Source organism: Mustela erminea, chromosome 21 (assembly GCF_009829155.1).
Source record: "Mustela erminea isolate mMusErm1 chromosome 21, mMusErm1.Pri, whole genome shotgun sequence".
In the NCBI taxonomy this organism is placed as follows: domain Eukaryota; kingdom Metazoa; phylum Chordata; class Mammalia; order Carnivora; family Mustelidae; genus Mustela; species Mustela erminea.
The window spans coordinates 4,322,030-4,345,981 of record NC_045634.1 but is presented as its reverse complement, the minus strand read 5'-3'; the positions used below and the strand labels follow the sequence as shown (position 1 = coordinate 4,345,981).

The window sequence follows — 23,952 nt, the reverse complement described above, 5'->3', positions numbered from 1 at the left end:
ATTTATTTGAGAGAGAGAAAGACAATAAGAGAGCACAAGTGATGAGGGGAGGGAAAAGCAGGCTCCCCGAGGAGCAGGGAACCCTATGTGGGGCTCCATCCCAGAACCCTGGGATCAAGACCTGAGCCGAGGCAGACACTTTGACAAAGCCACCCAGGCATCCTGAGATAATACGTTCTAACCCATGACATGTTCAACACAAATGTAGATGGATTACAGACATAAGCATCAATAATTAAACTAGAAATAGCCTAAAAGAAATATTGTTGGGATGGGAAGAAGTTTCTAAAGCATAATGTAAAAACCCAATGGCATAAATGAAAATATCGGTTCACTTGACTATCCCGTTGTGAACGGCAGTTTCACACACTATACAAAATGTAATGATCAAAGCATATGAAAAGATATTCAGTCTTGTTAATAACCACTGAATTATAAATGTATCCGATAATATGATAGCATGTACAATTTCTGGAAAACTACTCAAGAAATTTGCAAGTGTTGTTATAACTAGATAGGAGGATGAGAGTCAGGGTACTTTTACTTTTCATCTTATAAGTTTTGTGCTTTTGAAATGTTTTGCTATAAACATTGATTGCATTATTTTTAATTATCATTTCCAAAAGTTATATATTTCTTGTGAAGTTATTTTAATAAGTTTATTAAACATTAAAACCTTTATAGAACTTTAATGCAATAATACAATACATATCCTATCTTCAAAGCATAACAAAATGAAAAAACGTTTGGTAATGCCCCTGTCTAGAAACATCGAGAAACATCGCTAAGCAGCACTCCCATTATATATCACATACTGCAATGACAATTATAAATTTATGTAATTTTTCTGTTAAAAAATCAAGAACTGGTTTTCAGCCTTTCCATGCAAAGAATCTTTAATCCAGCAAATCCACTTTCAGAGATTTGTCCTAATAATAAGAAAATATCCAGAAATATATGTATAAGGATTACTGTTTCAGATTTGTTAATAGTGAAAAATTAAAAACAATTGGTAGTATTCGTTAATAGAATACTGGAATACCATACAACTTTTTAAAACCGATGTGCTAGATATGTGTGAACTGACAGAAAAAAAAGTGCTAGCTTATGAAAAACTCATCAGCTAATCCTGTCTCCTACCTTGTAATTAAAAAAAAAATCTGGCAATCAAAAAATAATTAACAATTCAATACTTTCTTCTGTCTTTAGAGGAAAAGCTAGAAAGAGACGCTACATTCTTAACAGATGATGAAATACCTTCAAAATCCTTTCTTCCCTTCTTGATCATTTTCAGGGTCCCACAGCAGTGGCTTTCAAACATTGGAGCACATCAGCTTCACCTGCAGGGTGTGTTTTAGCAAACCCTGGGTCCCATCCCAGAGTCTCTGATTCAGTAGGTCTGGGGTGAGGCCTGAGAACATGCATTTCTAACAAGTTCCCATGCTGTTGGACTAGGGAAGCACAATTTGAAAGCCCAGATCATCATGAAAGCATGGTTTTCTTGTGTTTGTCTGATGTGTGAATCACAAACATCAGAACTTTTAATTTTTTCTTTTTTTCTAATTTTTATTGAAATTCTATTTAGTGAACACACCGTGCACTGCTGGTTTCAGGAACAGAATCCAAAGATTCATCACTTGCGTACGACACTCAGTGCTCATCACACCCAGTGCTCTCCTCAATGTTCATCACTGCCTAGCCTCTCTCTCCCCGACCCACCTCCCTCCATCACCCCTTGGCTTCTTCTCTGTTTTTAAAAATCTCTTATGGTACGTCATTTCCCTCTTTCTAAAGAGGGGAGAGGAAAAATCAGGAGGAAGGCAGAGATTCCTCTAGGAATCTAAGGGAAAAGAAAACGTAAATACTCCACCACGGCCTAGCTGAAGGCAGGAGGTAGTATGTATGGATTTCCATGCAGGTGAGAAAAGCAGAAATCCAGATGCCTCCATTTAATTTTCAGAATAGGATCGCTAGCCTAGGCATCAAAGAAGGAAGGCCGAAGGTGATGATTTGGTTACAATTTTCCTTGTTAAAACCTAGTTTATTTTATTTTAAAGATTTTATTTATTTATTTGAGAGAGAGTGAGTGTGTGGCAGGGGGGAGGCAGGAACAGAGGGAGAGGGACCAGTAGACTCTGTGCAGAGCACAGAGCCCCACATGGGCCTCAATCCCTTGACCCTGAGATCAAGACCTGAGCCAGAAATCAAGAATCAAGACAGTCAACCAACTGAGCAATCCAAGTGCCCCTTAAAATCCACTTTAAAAGGACTCTTTGAATGTTGTAACTGCATCTGTTTCTTTTATGCAGATTATATTCCATTGTCTGTAAAATTGCATTCACTTTTTGTTCATAAAACATACGTATTATACAAATGAGATGACAAACAAGTTGCCAGTTCAGAGTCCGTTTACCACAAATGTCTCTGCCTTGATTCCTGCTAATAGTCAACTCTGCGTCCGCTCTGTAAACCCCCAAACTTGCGTCAGTGTAATTATCAGCCCTCTTCGGCTCTGCACCTATCGCTGAGCAATGCTGGGGAAGATTATACTACCATCCTTATAAACTTTTTCTCCCAAGGAGAAGAGCACAGAGCAAGACAGATTCCTTCCCAGAAGGAGGGGTATTGTGTGAAGAATGTGCGAGGATGGGGTTCCTGGGTGGCTCAGTTGGTTAAGCGTCTGCCTATAGCTCAGCTCATGATCCCAGAGTTGTGGGATCAAGTCTCAGATCTGGCTCCAGCAGGGAGCCTGCTTCTCACTCTGCCTCCCACTCCCTCTGACTGTGCTCTCTCCCTCTCTCTCCCTCTCTCTCCCTCTCTTTCTGACGAATAAATTAATAAAATTTTAAAGGAAAAAAAGAAAAAGAGAACACCTGTGGAGGAGAATGTGATGGAATTTTCTTTCCATGACATCTGAATCTACAGTAAAAATAAAACTAATATGATGCTGGGGTGCCTGGGTGGCTCAATTGTGAAGCCGCTGCCTTCAGCTCCGGTCATGATCTCAGGGTCCCTGGATCGAGCCCTGCATCAGGCTCCCAGCTCAGTAGGAAGCCTGCCTCTCCCTCTCCCACCCTGCCTGTTTGCGTCCGCCCCCCCACCCCTCTCTCTCTCTCTGTGCCAAATAAATAAATAAATAAAATCTTTAAATAAAAACAGCATCATGATGATGACGGTATAATCTAATTTGTTGTGAAAACTAGTAGGGGATTCTTGGCTTGTCTTGAACTGATTCCGTTTTAAAGATAGCAAAGACAGGATTAAATAAAGTCTAATTTTCAGAGATTGTGGATTGGACATTAGATTCACCCACGTTATGAATTAATTAGGAGTTTGAACCCCAATTTGTCTCACATTCTGAGAGACAGAAGACCGCCTCTAACAAGTAATTTATGGGTAGCTTATAGTTCCATACGTGTTCAAACTGTGCTGGGTCTTATCTAGTATTATAATACAGTATAATGCACATAATATAGGACAGTGTACTGTTCGTATTTTTATGTTTAATTTCCCATTTCTTCTCCCATCTATAATTAATTTAACACCAACCCCTTTCTTCAAGTCATAGAACCTGGGCTTCAGTCCCCTTTGGTGAGAAATTGAGTGCATAAAGAGCAAATTCCCTCAAACTCCAGACTTTCGCCTTCTATCACTTCAAAGCCAGGTGCTTCATTTGGCCTTTTACTCCCCTCTTCCCCTTCTTCCCTGACATTTTGCCCGAGATTACTCTTGTCTGTCCTTTATCTTCAAAATCTTCCTCTTTCAAGACTAAACTGCTCAATGTTCTCATTTTAAAATTGAGATAGCTCTCAAACCCACATGACTTCTTGCTAAGGCCCAAGACTCTCCTAAACATAGTAATTTACTCTTTCGGTCTCTATGGGCTCACTTCCTCAACACGCTAAAATTCGAACCCTGCTTCCATGACCCTGACTTAAACTTATAAATTTATGTGTGTGTGTGTGTGTGTGTATCTATAGATATAGATATCGATATAGACAGAAAGACTGATATATACATGGGTACCTTCTTAATTTTTTTTTTCCAGAGTGGACAGTCTTCCTTTAACTTTCCACAGAAACACTTGACCTTCTGATAAGTCCCTTCTTTGACGTCTTCTAATGTCTAGACTTCTGTAGGGGGATTCTCTTCTGGCCTACTGAACCTTTTTGATCTGTGCTGCTGGATTCACTTCCTCCGCCTGCTTTGTCACTGTTCCCCAGTGTGTGCTGATCTGGGTCTTCTCCTTTCGCTGGGAGACTTCTCCTTAATGACTTCATACAATTTTGTGGTTTTAACTTCATGTGAAGTTTTTACCACAGTTATGCCTCCCAACTGTGCATTTCTAATACTAATTTTTTTCCTGAACCTCAAACTGCAAATGCACTTGTCCAGTCTGTGACCATATCCTGACATTCTAGGCTATAAATACTGAACAATAAACTCACTATTTTTATGCCTTCTCTTTGACTCCCCTGCATTTCTGTCTCAATCTGTGTCCCCATCAATACATTCAGTAATCTATTTCCTAAACATGGAAATCATCCTTACATGGCCTCTCCTTCTTAACCCACAGACACAACATTCAGTTGCAATTTATACTCTGAAAAAAGGAGGTCCAGACCATAAGGATAGATCAGGAGTTGACAAATTTTTTCTATAAAGGGTCAAATAGTAAATACCTGAAGTTTTGCATACCATATAGCTTTCTTGCTGCAACTCCCTGACTCTGCTGCTGTAATGTGACAGCAGCCGTAAACAATATGTAAACATATGAGTGTAACTGTGTTGCAATATAAGTTTATTTACAGCAAAAGGTAAATTTTTGGTAAAAAAAGTAAAAAAAAAATTCCATTTCCTGGGATGGAGCTAGGATTGCTGAAACTCAGCCTATGTTCTACTTGGCTAAACCGTGGGTCCAGCACAGTCAATGCTATTAGACTAGGAGTCATCTTGCCTTCAGTCCCTTTCTCTAAATTTAATCACTCATCATTTTAATTTTACTTTCCAAATATATCTTTTTTTAATTAATTAGTTAATTAATTAATTAATTTGAAGAAGAGAGTGCAAGCTGGGAGAGGGGTAGAGGGAGAGAAACACAAGCATTCTTCCCCTAGCCTGAGATCATGACCCTAAGATCACCCTGAGCTTAAATCAAGAGTTGGACACTCAACTGAATGAGCCACCTAGGTCCCCTTTCCAAATATTTCTTGAATATCTCCTTTCTAAATTCATTGTCATTGTCCAAATTTAGTCCTCAAGTAGTACTTCAAAGCTTTCCTAATCTGACTTTATATCTTCAAGTCTTATCAACAAAATTATCGTTCTAAAATTCAGATCAAACCATGTCACCAACTACATGAAAAGAAAATTCTTATGCACTTTATAAAAAGCACATTTGATCTGATTTTCTGGTCTCATCATCAATCACCTTTTCTCTTGAGCTTTATACTGCAGTAACACGGAGTCACCTGTAGTCCCAGGAAGCACAGCTTTCTCCTATATCCACTAACACTTCTGTTTTACTTCCTTCCCATTTTCAAATTTCCCCCAGCAAAGTCACTTTCAGACTCTAACATTGACCTCCATTGTCATATTTCTACAAATACTTCCCTTTTATTTCCCACAACTGTTGACAGAATTAACAATTTCCTCTTCTTTGCAAGTTCTTAAGCTTGCCCACAAGTCAGTAACTGAAAATATTACACTGCATTGGGATATATCTGACTACATTTTTTTTCTGACTTACTAGATTACATGCTTCTTAAACCCAAGGACTGTATTTCAATCATCTATGTGTTTGTAATGCTTAGCACAGGGCCCAGCATAGAGTGAATCTTCAATACTTGTTGAACTAAACTGACCTGAATTCTAATTTAAAACTGAAATATGAAAGCAGTTACTCCCCTAAGCTGCTTCCCAGAAAGGTCTAAAATACTGAGAAGGGGGCGTCTGGGTGGATCCGTAGATTAAAGCCTCTGCCTTTGATTCAGGTCATAATCCCAGGATCCTGGGATTGAGCCCCACATCGGGCTCTCTGCTCGGCGGGGAGCCTGCTTCCTCCTCTTTCTCTCTGCCTGCCTCTCTGCCTACTTGTGATCTCTGTCTGTCAAATAAATGAATAAAATCTTTAAAAAAATAAAATAAAATAATAAAATAAAATACTGAGATGTTTCCATTTTGAATGCAGAAAGAACTTCCAGATCATTTTAGGCCTTGGATGGAAATCGCCAACGAACTGCCTCATTTGATTGAGACTCAGCAGCTTCAAGCTCGAGTAAATAAGGTATATCTTTTTCATTCTTCTCTTTAAGTTCTTTTTTCTGTTTAAGTTCTTCTCATCATCATATTTTCATCCCCACCCTACATTTCTTTCTCAGAATTATGAAAGTGGGTCAGTGGACCCAGGGACACCAACAATTGCCATTGAGATTACCAAGAAAGCTACCTTACCTTTTCTGAAGAGTGGAATGACTTGTTCCTCATATTACACATGCATTTCCTTAAAATTTCCACAACCTGCACAAAATAATTTCTGAAACACATTAAGCACTGAACAAATATTTGTTTACAGAAGGAAGGCCATCTGGTTGGGAATTATAGGTAAGCTGATGGATAAGATCTAGCTGGAGAAGGGTAAGCATTGAGATTCTCAGTGTCCTCCTTGTATGTCACATGGTTGGCGCTCCTCTCCCTTGGGTTCTGCAGAAACAGTTGATAAGAGGAGCATTATTTCCCAAGATTGAGTAAGAAACAGTGAAACTTCTTGGTCCTTAGAGCACTGACAGTATCCCACAGTAATAAATAAGAAGATGTAACAAGAAAACATGACTTTGATTCAGGAAGACCTGAGTTTGAATCTTGGCTTTATTATATAGTAGCTATCCAACTTGAAAACAAATTATTTCACCCCTGTAGTTCTACCTCCTTTTTTACAGAAGGGGAGAAGTTCTGGTCTTATGGAATTGTTATAGGGACTAAATAACTTCTTCTGTCCCTGCCATTCAGCAGCATTGAGTATATATTTATACTTCCCTCTGGTCTCTTCTCTAGTTTGGAGTACTGTGAGATTTCAGAGATACAAGAAAGCTTTCCCATGCTCCCAAATTCTCCATCACTGACTTAAACATATTTAATATCTATAAATACTAACGGATTTAAAAGTACTTACTAGATGCCTGTTAAGTGCAGGCACAAGATTGGAAATCCTGTAAAAGATGTAAGAGACTGACTTGAGTGTTTATGAAGATAGCAAACTAAACCTAAGAATTTATTTTCCTGCTGCATGAAGTGTCATTAATAAGACCAAAGAAATAAAAAAAAAAAAAAAGAAAATATCTTTAAGTGCAGGGAACAAGAGAAAGTACCAAAGATGGATGAAACTTTAAGAATGTTTGTTTCATATTAAGCAAATTTTATCAGAGTGTATTGTACACACACAAAGCATACCACCAAAGCAAACTGAACCTCTGTAGCCTCCTTCTCCCAGTTCAGAGTAGCAAGACAAAAGCAAGGTGGATCCAAGAACAATTTGTAGGACAGATTAAGGTTCTATTTGTGAACTACACAGTTCTCTGCACCAGGCTTTCCTTAGGCTTTATTTGATTACACTGTCAAGAGTGAAGTGAAGGATTCATTGAATTGGTGCTCCTCATATGTGAAATATCAGTGAGAAAAGGCCAGGAGTGTACAGCTGACTTCTGGCTACTGAAAACATGGAAGTTGGCAAAAGAGTTTAGTACAGCTGTGAAAATAATCCCCTAACACTTCTACTGGGTTGAATAGTGTTTCTCCAGAAATTGTCCACCTGGAACTCAGGACTGTGACTTTATTTGGAAATAAGGTCTTTGCAGATGGAATCAAGGTAACTGAGGTCATACTGTATTAGGGTGTACTCTAATCCAGTGTGACTGGAGTCCTTATAAGAAGAAGGAAATGTGGACACAGACCTACAGATACACAGGGAAGAAGACCATGTGAACATAGAGGCAGAGAGAGAGAAGAGATGCATCATCTACAAGCCAAAGTGTGCCAAGAGTTGCTGGTAATCACCAGACACTGGGAAGGGAAGAGGGAACAGATTGTCTGTCCTTCAGAAACTCCAGAAGGAACGAATCTTATAAATACCTTAATTTCAGACATCTATTGCCCAGAATTGTGAGAGAATACAGTTCTACTGTTTTAAGCTTCTGAGTTGGTGTTTGATTGTTGAGGTGGCCCTAGGAAACTACTACAACACTTGTGGCCAGTCTCTACATTTCTAATTACGTATAAAACATCTAATTACATGAATCCGCTTTTAAGACTTCACTGGGTCCCCTGGAAGGCTCATTCAGTAGAGCATGCAACTCTTCATGATATAGGTTCAGGCCCCATGTAAGGTGTAGCAATTATTTAAAAATTTAAAAAAAAAAAAACCTTAAAAAAAAAAAAAGACGTCATCAGCACAGGCTGAGACTGAATCAATTGGAAATCAGTCATGAAAAGCAAATATTATGGCTTACAGGACCATACATGGAGCTTCAGACTAAAAAATTGTTCTCCTGAGTCCTTTATTTGGCACAGATAACACAATAACTGGATTTACATTTTTTATCTTAAAGTACCTCCAGACCAGCCACCTTGCTCTTAGAAAGCCCCAGTATTTTTTTTTAATATTTTATTTATTTACTTGACAGACAGAGATCACAAGTAGGCAGAGAGAGAGGGGGGAAGCAGACCCCCTGCTAAGCAGAGAGCCTGATGCGGGGCTCGATCCCAGGACCCTAGGATCATGACCTGAGCCGAAAGCAGAGGCATTTACCCACTGAGCCACCCAGGTGCCCCCCTATCCGTATTTTGGTAAAAAACCAACCAACAAACAAACAAAACTTGTTTATTTGTTTACATAGATCCTTCTTATTCCAGAAAGAGTCCCCTTTCTCCACTCCACTGTCACAAAACACTATAGGCAACTGACTTGCTCCCAGAAGCTACACAAGAGGAGACTCAGCAGCATTCTGGAAACATGATTAAGGAACGCTTTAATAGCTACTAGTTATGATAGAACTGACCACAGTCCCTGAACATGAATCGATAATAACAAATTACCATGTCCTATGAAAAGAAGGAATAAGTCAAAACACAGTAGGAAGGGCTTGGACATTCACAACTAATGGATCTGATGAGATCAATGTTTTTGAAATTCTAATTAATCTCTCCAGTTTATTTACTTTGTAAAAATAAGTGAAGTTGTACATAAAAGGAACTATTGGGGAGCAAAGAAATAAACAAGCAAAAAACTCAATATAATCTCAAATAAATCAGAGAAGCATTGGTTATAGAAAAAGGACACACTTTTCATAAAGTATAAAGCAAAAATTAAAGAAACATCAACTCTCAAAAAAATAAAGTATGGAAAAGGAGAAATGGATGACCCAAATTCTACAAAGTAGAGTTCCCCAAAGCAGAGTGGCATAGGTGGAGGAAAAGCAAAGCTTCAAGCACATAAGAAAAAGTTTTCAGATCTTAGGAAAGATTTGAGTATTTTATCAGAAAGATATTGGGGTTCTAATCAGGAAACAATAAAAAACAAAACTGGTTTACTTATGGAGTAACAGGATTATTTATAATAATAAGTATTAAGAGGCAATTTAACACGCCTTTGAATAACTAAAATTAAAAAAGAAAATTCAGCATTATCAAGTGCTGATGAGGATATACACCAAAAGAGACACTCTTTCATTCTGCTGATGGGAATATAAGAAAATAGTACAGCTACTTTGGAAGATGGTTTGACAGATTCTCAGGAAGTTGAATATAGACTTTCCATATGACCCAGCAGTCACATTCCTAAGTATCTACCCAAGTCATGTGAAAATTAATGTGCGTGGAAAAGCTTGCATGTGACTGTTTATAGCAGCTTGATTCATAATCCCCCAAACTGGAAATAATCAGCCTGTCTCTGAACAGGAGAATAGTCAAATTCTCAGAGTACATGGACTGATTGTAGATTTTGAACTCCTAGTTCCCAATATGATGGTATTAGAGGGTGGGGCTTTGAGGAGATGAATTAGTCAGGGTTCTCCAGAGAAACAGAAGCAAGAGGATACAGACATAGAGAAGAAGATTTATTAGCAGGGACAGGCTCACATGGCTATGGAGACTGCAACCTGCAAATCAGGGACCTAGGAATGCTGAAGGCCAAGGAAGCCAAGAGTGTTAAGTCCCAGCCTGAGTCTGAAAGTCCGAGCACGGAGAGCACTGATGTTCCAAGCCAGGAGAAGATGGCTGTCTCAACGTAAGCAGACAGAAAATCCATCCTTCGTCTACTTTTTTATTTTATCTGAGCTCTGATGGAATGAATGAAACCCACCCAAACTGCTGAGCACGATGTTCTTTATTCAGCCTACAGTTTAAATGCTAGTCTCCTCCAAAAGCACCCCCTCGAAGACACACCCAGAAATAATGTCTTACCAGTTACCTGGGCATCCCTTAGCCTGGTCAAGTCAGCACATTAAACTGACCAGCAACAGAATGTAGCTAAAGTGGTTCCTGAGTGCCCTCTGGCCCTCTTCAGCTACAATGTGAAGATACACCAGAAAGACAGCAGTGCACAACCCAGAAGAGGACCCTCCCCAGAACCCAGTCACACTGGGCCCCCAGCCTGATCTTGGGCTTCTAGCCTCAAAAATTGTGAGAATTAAATGTCCAATGGTTATAAGCCACCTAGTCTGTGCTACTTTTGTTATAGCTGCCTTGACTGGATGAGATACTGAGTTAGAGCCATACAACGGTATGCTACTAGGTGTCAAATGTATCTTGCTAAATGAAATATGTCAGACCCAAAAGACTGTATATTGTAAGATCCCGTCCAAATGACATTCTGGAAAAGATGAAACTGTAAGGACAGAAAACAGATCAGTGATTTCCGCCTCAGGACTGAGGCGGAAGAAGTGGGTGGTTGGCTACTACAGGAGGAGTTTTTGTTCTGTGGGGTATTCAGGGGTGGCGAAACCCATAGAATTGTATATCACGAAGAGTGAATTGTATGCAAATTTAAAAAGCCAATTAACCAGAACTGGGGGGAATCTTGGGGTGGAATGTAGACTACAACAAATGAGTGTGTGTTCCAGATGCGTGACATCATTTCATGGGGAGGAGTTGGGGAGAAAGGAGCTGACCTAAGCCATGGTGGGAAATGATGCTGTGGCTAGAATCCGTATGGCCAAACGGAAGAGGAACTGCACAGTATCACTATACTCCAGCTGGGAAACTGGTTTTCCTGTGGGGGTATGGTTTCACAATTCTGAAACTGCTTTATATGTATACTAGATTGAGCAGATAAATAAATGGATGGTGGATCATACTTTGCTGTCAGAGATGAAAGTTACAAACTGGCCAAAGGGGAATTTGAATTAACCTGCAGCACTGGATTAGAGTTGGAGACAGGAGTGTAAAGTCACGTTTAGCTTACGTATGTGGGTAAATAGATAAACGTATGTGGATAAATCAATATTATATGGATATGGATAAATATAATATGTGTGCACACCCACACATGTCTTAGCTTTGTCCCGTGAGGACCTAGGAGCAGTGGAACCCAGGAGGAATGGGCAAGCCCAGTGTGGGGACACTGTTCTCCAAAAAAGGAACAAGGGCTCCTTGGAGAAAGGACTGATTATAAACTTGGAACAGGGCAAACACAAGGTGAACAATGTTACACTGCCAGGAAGTAAAGCAATACTAACAAACGGAATAGTTGGGTCATGTCAAATGGGACACAAAAGCCAACCTGAAAGAACCCCCAGTGGCCAATATGGAACGGCATCACAAGCAAGTAAACAAAGTAGCATTGGGTTATGATCCAAAGTATAAAATAAATATGTATCTGTCTATACTGGTATTTTTAAAAGATACTGTATGAATATTAATAAGATTTTAGAAAAAGGTGTTTAGAATCCAAATTTTATTAATCATCCATGAGCACTAAAAAAAGTATCAATCAAATCAAGAAATAAGAAAATACACTATCCAAACACTTTGTCTCAAATGTTCAGAAATTACTCTAGCATCACGACTCCAAATCAGAATAAAGGACTCAGGAAAGACAAAAAAAAAAAAAAAAAGAGTATTTAAGAAAGACTGCCAAATAATGAAATTAATGAAATATATGGTCAATTTTCTTGGGGGCGGGTAATAGTTACTTCTTAGTAGTCACTGCTAATGTGTCTGTGAAATAAGAAAGAATTTCTAAAATAGTTTGTGCATGCATGTGTGTGTGTATGGACATAGTCTTTTGGCCAAAGTGCATTAATATGATGATGGAGTTGAAATTATATATTTATTTTAAACAAGATGTTAAAAAAATGTGGAAGTTGTGAAAGTAAAATATTGCTTAGTTCATCATGCATGTTACATAATAAATGAACAAACATATGTATATTTAACAACAGCAAGTTGAGAAGATTTGCCTCATCAATTATCATGACATAATATAAAACTACAAAAATTAAGATCAGATGATATGGGAGGGCAGCAATAAAAAGAGAGGACCACTGGATTGGCTATTTTTATCATAAAAATAAGTTCATTCCAGATAGATTAAGAATTTATATCTAAAAGACAAAAATTTAAATGTTATAGAAGAAAATTTAAAAGAATATGTACTTGGAGTAAGGAAGATTTCCTAATGACTAAAACTGGGATATTTTTATGATAGACTTAATTTCATTAAAAAGAGCCTCCAGGGGTGCCTGGGTGGCTATTGGGTTAAAGCATCTGCCTTCAGCTCAGGTCATGATCTCAGGGTCCTGGGATCGAGACCCGCATCAGGCTCTCTGCTCAGCAGGAAGCCTGTTTCCCCCTCTCTCTCTGCCTGCCTCTCTGCCTACTTGTGATCTCTCTCTGTGTGTGAAATAAATTGCAAAATCTTAAAAAAAAAATAGACCCTCCATTCATCAAAATAGACCATAAAGAAAATGAGAAGCCAAGCCATAAACTGGAAGATGATGTTATCACATATATAGCCAAGAAAAAGATTGTATCCTGGATATAGAAAGTCTTGGAGATAAAATAGAAATACAAACAACCAAGTTAAAAAACTGCTGTAAACATGAACATTTTACAAAATAGCAAACATGAATGACCAAGTAACATATGAAAGATGCCAACATTTATTAATAATCAGGAAAATGAAAATTAGAACTGTAATGAGATTGCATTTTACAATTTCTGTATTTACATTCCATCTTATAATAAAACACAAATATGAAATCAAGTTCATTACTTTAAATTCAGAAAAACATTAAGTTTATGACTCATTCTCTCCCTAACCATTTCATTGTTTTTTGTAGAAAAAAACTTCTGTTGCAAAGAGTACTTGTTGTCGCTGCTTATTTTTTTCTAAATCATTTTTTTAAATTATTTGTGTTTGATTGGAAAGGAGAGCCCAGGGACTCTGGAATGTGCAAGAAATTTCCAAAACGTCTCTAACCAAGAGCCACATTCCCAAATCAGACTTTGTTCCTTTACCCTAAGATGGCACTATAAGTAACCAACGGGGCTTATGGCTATTGAACATCCGAAATGTGGTTAAGACAAACTGATGTGTAAGGTATTCACTGGATTTTGAAGATTTACTATAAAAAGAGCAAAGTATTTCAATATTTTATACTGACCATGTGTTAATAATATTATGGATATACTGATGTAGAAAAATATATTATTAAAATAAATTTCATGTTTCTTTTTAGTATTTTTTTTAATGTCCCTGGCAGAAAATTTGAAATTACACATGTGGCTCTCATTTCTACCAGGCAGGGCTAACTTGAGAAAGCGGGACAGTGGGCAGAACTACAGTAGTACCCTGGCTCAGTCTCTCCTGACTCTGTGACCCTGTGCTTATCCTCTCTGACTCAGTTTTGGCCTATGCGTGTGGGGGAAAGCGGAACATGACCTGGCCTGGGAAGTTTCTAGCATCCTGCCTCCGGAATACTTTAGTTAAGAGGCTTATAACAAGTACTCAATAAATAACTATTGTTAGTATTTTCTGGCTGCTTCCCATTGAAATGCAACATCTCAGCAGCCACCCCCAACCCCATACACACAGGCAAGCACGTGAGCCTAGAGCACATTGCTTTTGGGACTCTTTCAGAGCCAATTTTTAGAAAGAATAAACATGCTGCTGAGTGGGGAGTACAGACACGGAAGGGCTGCCCTCTAGCAGAGAGCAGAGGAAGGATTCCATGAGCTGCTGGTAGGGAGCCCGGGCGGGAGGAGCAGCGGGTCAGAGGCTGCTCTGCCATGCCTGGAGCTTAAAAGGATACAAGATGCCCTTCAGCAGATGAATGGATAAAGAAGATATGGTCCATATATACAATGGAATACTATGCCTCCATCAGAAAGGATGAATCCCAACTTTTGTGTCAACACGGACAGGACTGGAGGAGATTATGCTGAGTGAAATAAGTCAAGCAGAGAATGTCAATTATATGGTTTCACTTACTTGTGAAGCATAAGGAATAACATGGAGAACGTTAGGAAAAGGAAAGGAAAAGCGAATTGTGGGAAATTACAGGGGAAGATGAAGCATAAGAGACTGTGGACTCATCAAATAATGAATACTGTTATGCTGGAAATAAAAAAAAAATTAATAATAAAAAAAAAAAAAGAGACTGTGGACTCTGAGAAACAAACTGAGGGTTTTGGAAGGGAGGGGGGTGAGGGATGGGTCAGCCTGGTGGTGGGTATTAAGGACAGCAAGTACTGCATAGAGCACTGGGTGTGGTGCATAAACAATGAATCTTGGAACACTGAAAAAAAAAAACAAAAAAAGATACACAAGACATTCGCCACCACCTCTTGTGGCAGTTAAGGACCCCAGAGACAGGAAGAGCTGGAGCTTGATTTCTAGAGCTGAGGCAGCCATGGGAGGAAGAGCAGAGGTGGGGAGGGGGCGTGCCAGGAACCCGCAGCTCCTTGTTGGTCGGTGTCAACGAGGACAGGCAAGGCTATTCCAAGCAAAAGTGAGAAACTGGTCCTTGTTTAGGCAGGGTAACTTGTGGGCAGGGTGTGACTTTCATGAGGACACCATCTGTAAACTTCCAAGGGACACATTTCCACCAGGTAAAGCGCATGAAGAAGAGAAAACACCCCTCCAGGGTCACTGGAAGCGTTCCAACAAGGACTGCCCAATCCTGTGGCCCAGCTCAGCTAATGCCCTCTAGGGATTTGGTCAAATTCCCAAGTCCACTGAGCCTCCTTTTAGGAGGGAATGAAGCTGAAAGAGTAAGGCCTGCAGGGCATGTCTGTCGTCTGTCTTTTATGATGCCAAGGGAGCTGCCACAGTTACACTCCAGGAAGGAAACAATCCTGGTCTGGGGAATTTGTTATGTAAGAACACCTGACCAATCTGTCAGCTCCTTGGTGGATGTGACCAGGGGCTGGAACGACCATGGGGGCCATTTGGGAGCGTGGATGGAGTGGTTCAGTACTTCCCAAATAATGTTGCCTGGAATCCCTCCATACTGCGGGGTCCTCAGATCAGGGGAGAATGGGAGTGCACGGAGGCTCCTTCTCTCTCCACAAAAATATAAGCTGTTCCCTATCTGCGAAGAACCCTTTAAGTCAGAGATCCCCTGTGCCCAGCCTCAGCCCTGCAGCTGATAATGTGTGGGTATTGCCTTTAACAGATGCCCCTCTTGAACTGCCAGTTCCTCCAGAGTTACCGGGAACAGCGCCTGGCCCACTTGGTTCTGAGCTTAATGACCATGGGCTACGTCTGGCAAAGAGGAGAGACACAGCCCCAAGAGGTAAAGGACAACCAGATGCCCACCTTGTCTTCTGCCTGTTCTGCTGCTCCTGGAATACACTCCCCGTTTGGTCTCACACTGTTTTTCCGAAGACAGTTCCCTTCTTGTTCTTTTATCTGGCTATCCGTTGGAAGAAGGACAAGTGGCCCACTTCAACGAAAGGATTTTTTCCTTAAGAAACTAAGTGTTTTTTCCTTTTTTAGAACTTGTAGCCATTTCTCCCTTTCATTAGCTTTCACATCTATTTTCTTTCTGGCAATAATGCTTCCCAATGCATTGAAGGCAACAACTGAGGTCTCAAAGTACTTAACGATAGCTTACCTCTTAGGGTATTTTGTCTGCTTCTGCACTACATTATCTCTTGATTTTCACAATCCCATAAGGTAAGTGAAATTCTACTGTGCCCATTTTATAGACAGCTGAGGACTATAGAAGGTAAAGTCCCTGTCCAGGGTCAGAGAGCAATTGAGGGTAAAATCCAAGTCCACGTTCAGAACTTCTGATTCACCAGTGTAACCTTCTTTCCCTAGAGGCACTCATTGACATGAACAAGATTAATTTTAATTTTTTAATTCTTCTTTCTTTCTACTGATTACTGGTCTCTTAATAATTTATTTAATTCTCTTCTGAATCTTGACTTCACATTTTATGGTTTCAACCTGAAGATTATAACGTGAAGTCTCTGAGTTCCACGAAGCAGTAGAAAAGACTACTCCCTTTCATTTTGCAGAAGTGTCCCTTTCCCAGGAATCAGAGTTAGCACTGTTCTAGTACTTCATGTTCACTGAGCAGCCCTGGTCTATTTGGTTTGCTTGATTGATCTTGCCTCTTTCTTACAAGTAAACATGAGAAACTGCCCATGAGAAAAGGAAGGGAGGCTGAGAAAGGAGAGAGGAGGGAGGTATAGAGTCGCTTCAGAGTTTTTTGGTTTTTTTTTTTTAAAGATTTTATTTATTCATTTGACAGAGGTCACAAGTAGACAGAAAGGCAGGCAGAGAGAGAGGAGGAAGCGGGCTCCCTGCTGAGCAGAGAGCCGGATGTGGGACTCGATCCCAGGACCCTGGGATCGTGACCTGAGCCGAAGGCAGAGGCTTTAACCCACTGAGCCACCCAGGTGCCCCTGCTTCAGAGTTTTTAAATGTCAAGACATCTTATTATTTTTTTTTAATTGTGTGTCTGATATAAGAAAGTTTGAAATCTAGGCACACTACCAACCATTCCAATAGGCTCCCCTCCCCTCTTGTGTTCTCCAAACCATAATCATATTAAAGAATTGGAAGAAACGGGGTCATCTCATCTCTCTAAGTAATCTGAGCTCTGGGAGAAGAAGGAGTCTCTAACTTCAAGGTCTGTTCTTGTAGTTCCAGATGAACAGGGAGCCCCTGTCCACAGTCTCAGATCATCTCTTTCTCTGCATCTCATCTTTTAACTTTTCACTGAAATAGACACCTCCCTTCTGCACTGCCCTCCTCATTCCCTGATTCCCAAGGGACTCTTTAAAGTTCTTTTTGTTTTCTACCTAAAAAACAGTTCTGTCCCAAGTCTAATCTAAAAATTTAAGGAAAAGCAAAGGCAGAAGAGGGACTCCTTTAATTGAAACTTTTATCTTAGGAGGAATTAAAAATGGAAGTGGGAGATAGGGAGCATGAGAATGTTCTTTTGAATCTAAACTAATTTAGCCTTGTATGCAGTTAAAAAAAACCCACAGATCCCCCATAGATTCTGGACTTGTGGACAGATAAGTCTCCTTGGAGCAGTCCTCAGACAACTTAGGGGTTGAAAGGGAACTGTCTTGAGGTGACTTACTTACTTGAAGTTATTATTGGGTCTGACTTACGAAATGATGGACAGAGTTGGCTGCCACACAGGATGAAATGTTCTATCCTCCCCATAACTCTTCCTGATTGACACAAAAACACACACATGTGCGTGTGTGTGCATACACGCATGTGTATATGTGTTTGACGTCTTATACACATAAACATATATGTATATGTTACAGCATATAAACATATATGTTTACAACATCAACATCAACATATTTATGTAGTCATCTATGTCTATAGATAAGTAGATAGATACAGAGATTTTTGTCCTGCTACTTATCAACTCAGTCCCCAGTTCATGCTCAAAACATTTAGTAATGCCCTTTTTTGCAGTCAACTTTCAGAGATTATTTTATACTGTAACTGTATGTATGTGCTTCAGTTTTGTAATATTCATATAAATTTCAGCTTGTATTTATAAACAATAGATCCACTAGAGTAAACAGAAAAAATATGAGAGCGAAGTGTGCGTTTACAGATCACTCAGATAATACCAGTTTTATTGCCCAGGTCCTTTCTCCACCACAGGATTGCTGGAATAGAGGGCAACCATGACTACCTCCTCTGCTGCATTTTTCCTAGAATATACTAACTGTATATTTTGTCATATCATATCGTAGTCATATGTATCTGGATTTATCCATCAGCCGTATATTCCATCTATCATAACGTAATCGTATCTATCTGGATTCGTATCTAAAAGGTTCTGCCAAGAAACCTTGCCCTTCCCCTTGTCGAAGTCTCCAGAAACTTGGGACTCCCTCCGATCCTGGTCCACTCAGACCTGGTACTGACAAACTGGACCCCTAGGAATCCAGAAAGGTAAGACGCGGAGTGAGTGCTTTGGATGTAAACAGACTGAAACTGAGTAAAGGGCAGGCCTGTGACTTTGACTCTCCCTGAAGTCAAGTCCCTGGCTTTTTCAGCCCCTTGCAATTAGAGATGTTCATATTTATTGTCTGCTTTATGGCTGTAAAGAAGGATGAACCTGAACTCAAGTTCAAAAATCACACGTCCCAGCAGTTTCACTTTGAATACATGGGTACAGGCTACATTTTTCTTGTTTGCTTCCATATCTCATCTGAATTTCTCAACTTGACCTTCAAGCTCCTGCTTCGCTCATACTTTCTCACCGAATTATCTCCTGTTTTCTAAGGTGCCCTCTAGTCCTGTCAAATTAGGACCAGTGCCTTCAGTAAGTGATCATGATGTAGTTATCATAAATGAATGATTATGGGTGAATAAGGGTTCTGAATTAGGGCTCTAGATAAACTGGATTGAGAATTTGATGGCTGATACTACCTCTTCCACCTATCCAGCATCAGTCCTCTGAAAGTTGGGCTGCGAAGTAGGTAGGCATCAGTCTAAAGAAGAAGTAGCATGGGTTTTTAGCAATCATTAGAGTGGGTGGGAGAGAGAAAGTATTAATATCCCTTTGAACTTTATTATCACAGCCAAATTTATTTCAGGCTGTAGATGCAAGAGATAGTGCTTTGTGACTTAATAAAATAGCTAAAGGGACATTTAGGTCAAATGCAGGGAGGTACTTCCTCAGCATAAGGTTTGTGGGTAACCACAGGATTTCAGAGGAGATGATGGAATCTGTTCTAGAGGATTAAACACTTAACAAACAATGTAACTTTCTTGACTAATCTGTGTCCCCCTTGGAAGACACGAGGCCATCTCATCTCTCTAAGTAGCTCAGATCCCTGAGAGGATACATTTTCCATAAGTATTAATAATGATCTTTGACCAATTCTGCTTTCATAATGAAATTGATGACCAATATTCTCATTAAAGCTGCTGAATCTGGCTCAGGGTTTTGACAGAAAAAAATAATAAATATACATGTAGAAATGATTCTGGCCAGGGTGCCTGGGTGGCTTAGTTGGTTAAGAGTCTGCCTTTGGCTCATGTCGTGATCCCAGGGTCTTGGGATCAAGTCCTGCACCAAGCTCCCTGCTCAGTGGGGAACCTGCTTCTGCCTCTCCCTTCACTTGTGAGCTCTCTTTCTCTCTCTGACAAATACATAAACAAAATCTTTAAAATTAAAAGAAAACCTCATTAAAACACACACACACACACACACACACACACACACAAGTGAATTACCCCATTAAGAAAAACTAAGTTTGGACTTATTAAAAAAAAAAAAATCAGGAAGCACCTTGGTGAGGGGGTGAAATTCATCTAAGGTACGTGCTAAAGGTGAGTAAGAGTAGAAGAGTTATAACAGAAATGTGGGTTTGTGGTAATTACAAACATATACAAGGAAGGAGATAATTTACAATGCTGGCCACTGGCTAAACGTTCTGGAGCTCCTGTAGGAGCTGAAATTTGGCTCCTTCTTTGTCCCACAGTGACTTGAGGGAGAGGAAAACTTCTCCCTTCTTCCCTTTTAGGTTCTTTGGCTGATATGATCATTAAGTTGACATAGAGAGGTTAATAAGAGAAAAATGAATTTAGTTTTGTACATACGGAAGCCTCTAAAAATATGAGACTCAAACAAGTGACCCAAACAAGCAGCTCCTATACCTTTTAGACAAGAAAGCAATACAGTTGGGAAGACTTGAAAAGATGAAGGGGTTTGGACTTAGGGCAGCAAATTAGTGAAGGAGTAACAAGATGTATTTCTTCAGACTTCTCAGCCCTGAATTCCCTACTGCAGGAGATAAGGACAGTTTCTAGTCTCCTGGTACAGGAAGGTACCTTTCGTGTAGCAGATTTATTTCCTGCTCTCAGGGGAACAAAGGAGGTCAGAGTGTCGTACTTGGACCAGCCCTTTCTGAAGTAATGCTAGTTCAAATAAATAATGTGCCCAAGGGGGCATTTTGGAGTGGCATGTTCTGCTCACAGTGTAGTCACTCCCTGTGACATCCGAAGTGTGCATGGGTGTGTGTGTGCTGTAAGTGCATTTGCACACAGACGTGCATGCCTGTGTATAAACTGATAAACAGCTTATAACTGTATAAACAGCTTATAAACTGATTTGTCCTTTTATTTTCTTTTTCTCTTTGTGGTTGCCTATACTGAAGACCCATGGAAATTGGGTAAGTTCTCAGAAGTCCTTCACTCACTTTTGAATCCATACAAACTCATAGCTTACAAATAAACATAAAAGAAAGCATACCAGTTTTTAGGTAAGGTATGTAATCTAAAAATGCCTGAAAAAAAGACTGGGAGGACATGTACCAAAAATTAACAGTTCAATAGTTAATCGTGGTGCCTCAGCTTTGTAAGGATTAGGGGATTAATTTTCTTTGCTATGTTTTCTAATCTGTGTGTAATGAAACAAGTAAAGTGCAATGCAAAACAACAACAACAACAATAAAAAAAAAAACCTTACCAGTTTTCTAATTTCCTGTGATTCTTTGAAGTTTGAGGATCTGAAAAAGATCTCTGGTCTCGCCATAAAGTCTGTGAATGGCCAAATGGCAGGCCGTTCAGAAGAATGCCTTTGAAATGTCTTGTTTTGCATGGACTGGTGCTCGTGGGCCAGACATCCTCAGTCTCCTCTTTACCCAAAGAGCAAAATCAGCCTCTAAATGAACCAAACCTCAGCTCATGAGGGGGTTCAGTATAAAAGCTGTAGCTCAGAAGAGGGAGGCTGGAAGGGCAAAGACGCCACTTTCCATGCTAGTGACCCTGACCACACGGTGGAGTTCCTGACTTTTTTTTCTTCAGTGTTTGTTTTTCATCTCTTATCATGCATAAGAGGTTAGAGGTAGATGTGATTAATGGGTGAAGTTTTCAGTTTTAGAGACTGGATTGACATCTGGGATATTTGAATCTATGTGATGACTGCTCATTTAAAATTGATCCTTGTATAACAGTCTTTCTGTCATTTCACTATAATATAGCACTTGCGAAGGGGGGGTGGTGGGCGGGCAAGAATCACTGATGAGAAAGAGCTCTAGTCTGAATTAGGAGATCTTCCTGCCCTGGTCCAGTGACTCATTAGTGACATGACTCTGGGTAAACCATCATGCTTCTCTGGGCCTTAGTTTCAGGTCTAGAACAGGCACAGGGAATTAGCTCTGGCCTGTGGTCACTACAGCTCTGGGACTCTCTGCTTCTGATAGGAATGATGTGATGAGCCCCAGGTTAGCTCGGTGGATAATCAGCAGTTGGAGGTGGATGCTCCTCCCCAGGGCTGTCCTGTGAAGCCCTGAGGATTTCTCTCAGAGTCCATTTGCTCTCACTGTTGTCTGACTCTGAGGAGGCCTGGGGGCTCTGCGCCTCGCTGTCTCCAAGCCTTGCTAACCACGTGGTTATTTCCTTCCCAAGGAACTTGGACATCATTGTCTCATTTCCTGGGGGAGAGAGTCTGCGTGGCTTTATACTGGTGACTGTTTTGGTGGAGAAAGCAGCAGTACCTGGGATTAAGGTATTTTCTCCACAGAACTTTTTTTTTTTCTTCTAAATGAGAAATTAGTGCGAGCTTTACTTCCTACCAAGTCGCTTTCCCTGTGATGAACCAATCAATACAGATGAGCACAGACTTTGTCCTAGTTGGTTTATGTCTGAGAAAAGAGGTCTGAGTTCTAGCCCATGAAGAAACCTGCCATTCATCAACAAAGGTAAAACTTGGAATGATTATTTGTCCATTCAGCAGACAAGTCTAGTTCTAAGCAATGAATGTCTCGCGGAATCAGAGAGACACTGTTCTGGTGCCCACAGAAGCTCACCATCCAGGGGAGGAAGATGGACTGATGCACAGGGTAACAAGAAAAAAAAGTCAGTGTTTCATGAAAAGACATCTAAAACCTAACCCAGACTTGTAGGGTCAGGCACAGGGAAATGAGAGCTGGAGTTAAAACTCAAGTGCTGTACAGAATTAAGCAGGAGGTGGGAATAGGGGGTTCCTCCTGGTCCAGAGAATGGTTATGCAAAGGCTCAGAGGTCAATGAATCACCACTGAGATCTCCTCACCCCAGGGGGTTGCAAACTTGAACTCCTTCAGGGGTCAGGCAGGTACTGGAAAGGTCAGGTGTAAAACAAAAGAAGGTGAAGTGGCTGGTGATCAGCAGCTGTTTTGTGCCTTACCTAAAGACACCTAAGTGAGATTTGTGTCCTTCCTCTCCCTTGCTTGCTGCCTTCCCTGGTGAGCATGCTCTGAGTGCTTGCTGTGTCCTTAGTGGAGTGAGCAGATTGTGGTACAGTTATTTTGACACCTCTCTTGCCCTCTCAGAAGTGAAACTGTATGGTTACTCTATTTCTCATATGCGGAGTGAAGTATTGGTCTTCTAGATGTGGCTTACATTAGGTGGAGACTGCTGGAGACAAGGAAGGCTTCCTGATGGAGGGGACTCCGAAGCTGAGGGATCTATAGAGTCTGATTTTACGTACAAAAGAGGTCAAGAGTGAAGGTGCCTCAGTCTAAGATCACAGAAGGAGCAAGCAGAAGTAGAAATGATCATAATGTGAGATAAATCCAGAAGAAGGAACAAAATTGATGGAGTTATGTCCTTGAGAGTTACAAGAAGTAGCAGCCAATGGGAAAGGTCCAGAAGGATTTAACTAGGGATCTATCTGGGAGGTGCCCAGAAAGATTCTGGCTCTCAGGAAGACCTCACAGCACATTTAGTTCAGGAATGGCCCCCAGGGAGCCCTGCCAAAGAATCCAGCAGTCGGAGGGGTGCCCTTCCTTTGGATTCCCATAGCTCTGCAGCTCACTCCCCCTAAATGGACTGAATGATAATGAATTAAGAGAATGAATCTCCTCTTTAGGCACTCATTCAGGGAGTGAATGCCATCTTGCAGCACAGCCAGAACTCCCTGCTCCAAGCTCTGCAGCAACTGAGACTCTCCATTCAGGATATCACCAGAACCTTAGGACAAATGCATGGTATGAGGCTCCTGAAGAGAGAGGGCTCCACTTGGGTCAAAAGGGCCTGGAGATTTGGCAACGTCCACAAGACAGTGTTGGTGCATTAGCTTTGTTTTAAGGCAACCAATTGTTCGTGCTCCTGGGAAACAATCTCTGTGGTTTCTTCTTCTAATTGACCACATATTTCTTTCCATGTCAAGGTCCTGTATGAAACTGGGGAGGGAGGGGTGGAGCACAGAGCATTGGTTATACACGCCTCTACTCAACAACCTTTGGTTGGTCCAAGGGAGTTGGTGCCTAGTCTCTAAAGCCTCTTTGATTCTTTGTTCTGATGTGGGATCTGAGATGACTGACCTTGGCTTTGGGCCTTATCTGAGGGCCCTTGCAGTGCTCCTCCTCTGTGGCTAGCTTAGCGTTGAGTTATCCTGGGTGTGGACAGTTAAGTGGTCCACCCTTCCTGTGATTGATTATATCTTATTCTGATGTCGGCAGCTCTTCAACTTCC

The 23,952-nt window shown here is 40.5% G+C and overlaps 1 protein-coding gene across 2 annotated transcripts in view; it reads left to right on the top strand.

Moving 5' to 3' along the window:
- Positions 1 to 23,952, top strand: part of IDO2 (indoleamine 2,3-dioxygenase 2) — a 54,598-nt gene that overhangs the window by 7,863 nt on the left and 22,783 nt on the right. Inside the window, exons 2-7 of one of the 2 annotated variants that reach the window (XM_032329210.1) lie at positions 6,191 to 6,286; positions 15,672 to 15,791; positions 18,321 to 18,439; positions 20,653 to 20,667; positions 21,905 to 22,004; positions 23,348 to 23,465. In XM_032329210.1, the coding sequence (XP_032185101.1) occupies positions 6,191 to 6,286; positions 15,672 to 15,791; positions 18,321 to 18,439; positions 20,653 to 20,667; positions 21,905 to 22,004; positions 23,348 to 23,465 (568 nt within the window). The remainder of the gene's footprint in view (positions 1 to 6,190; positions 6,287 to 15,671; positions 15,792 to 18,320; positions 18,440 to 20,652; positions 20,668 to 21,904; positions 22,005 to 23,347; positions 23,466 to 23,952) is intronic. The other variant, XM_032329211.1, reaches the window with a different exon arrangement.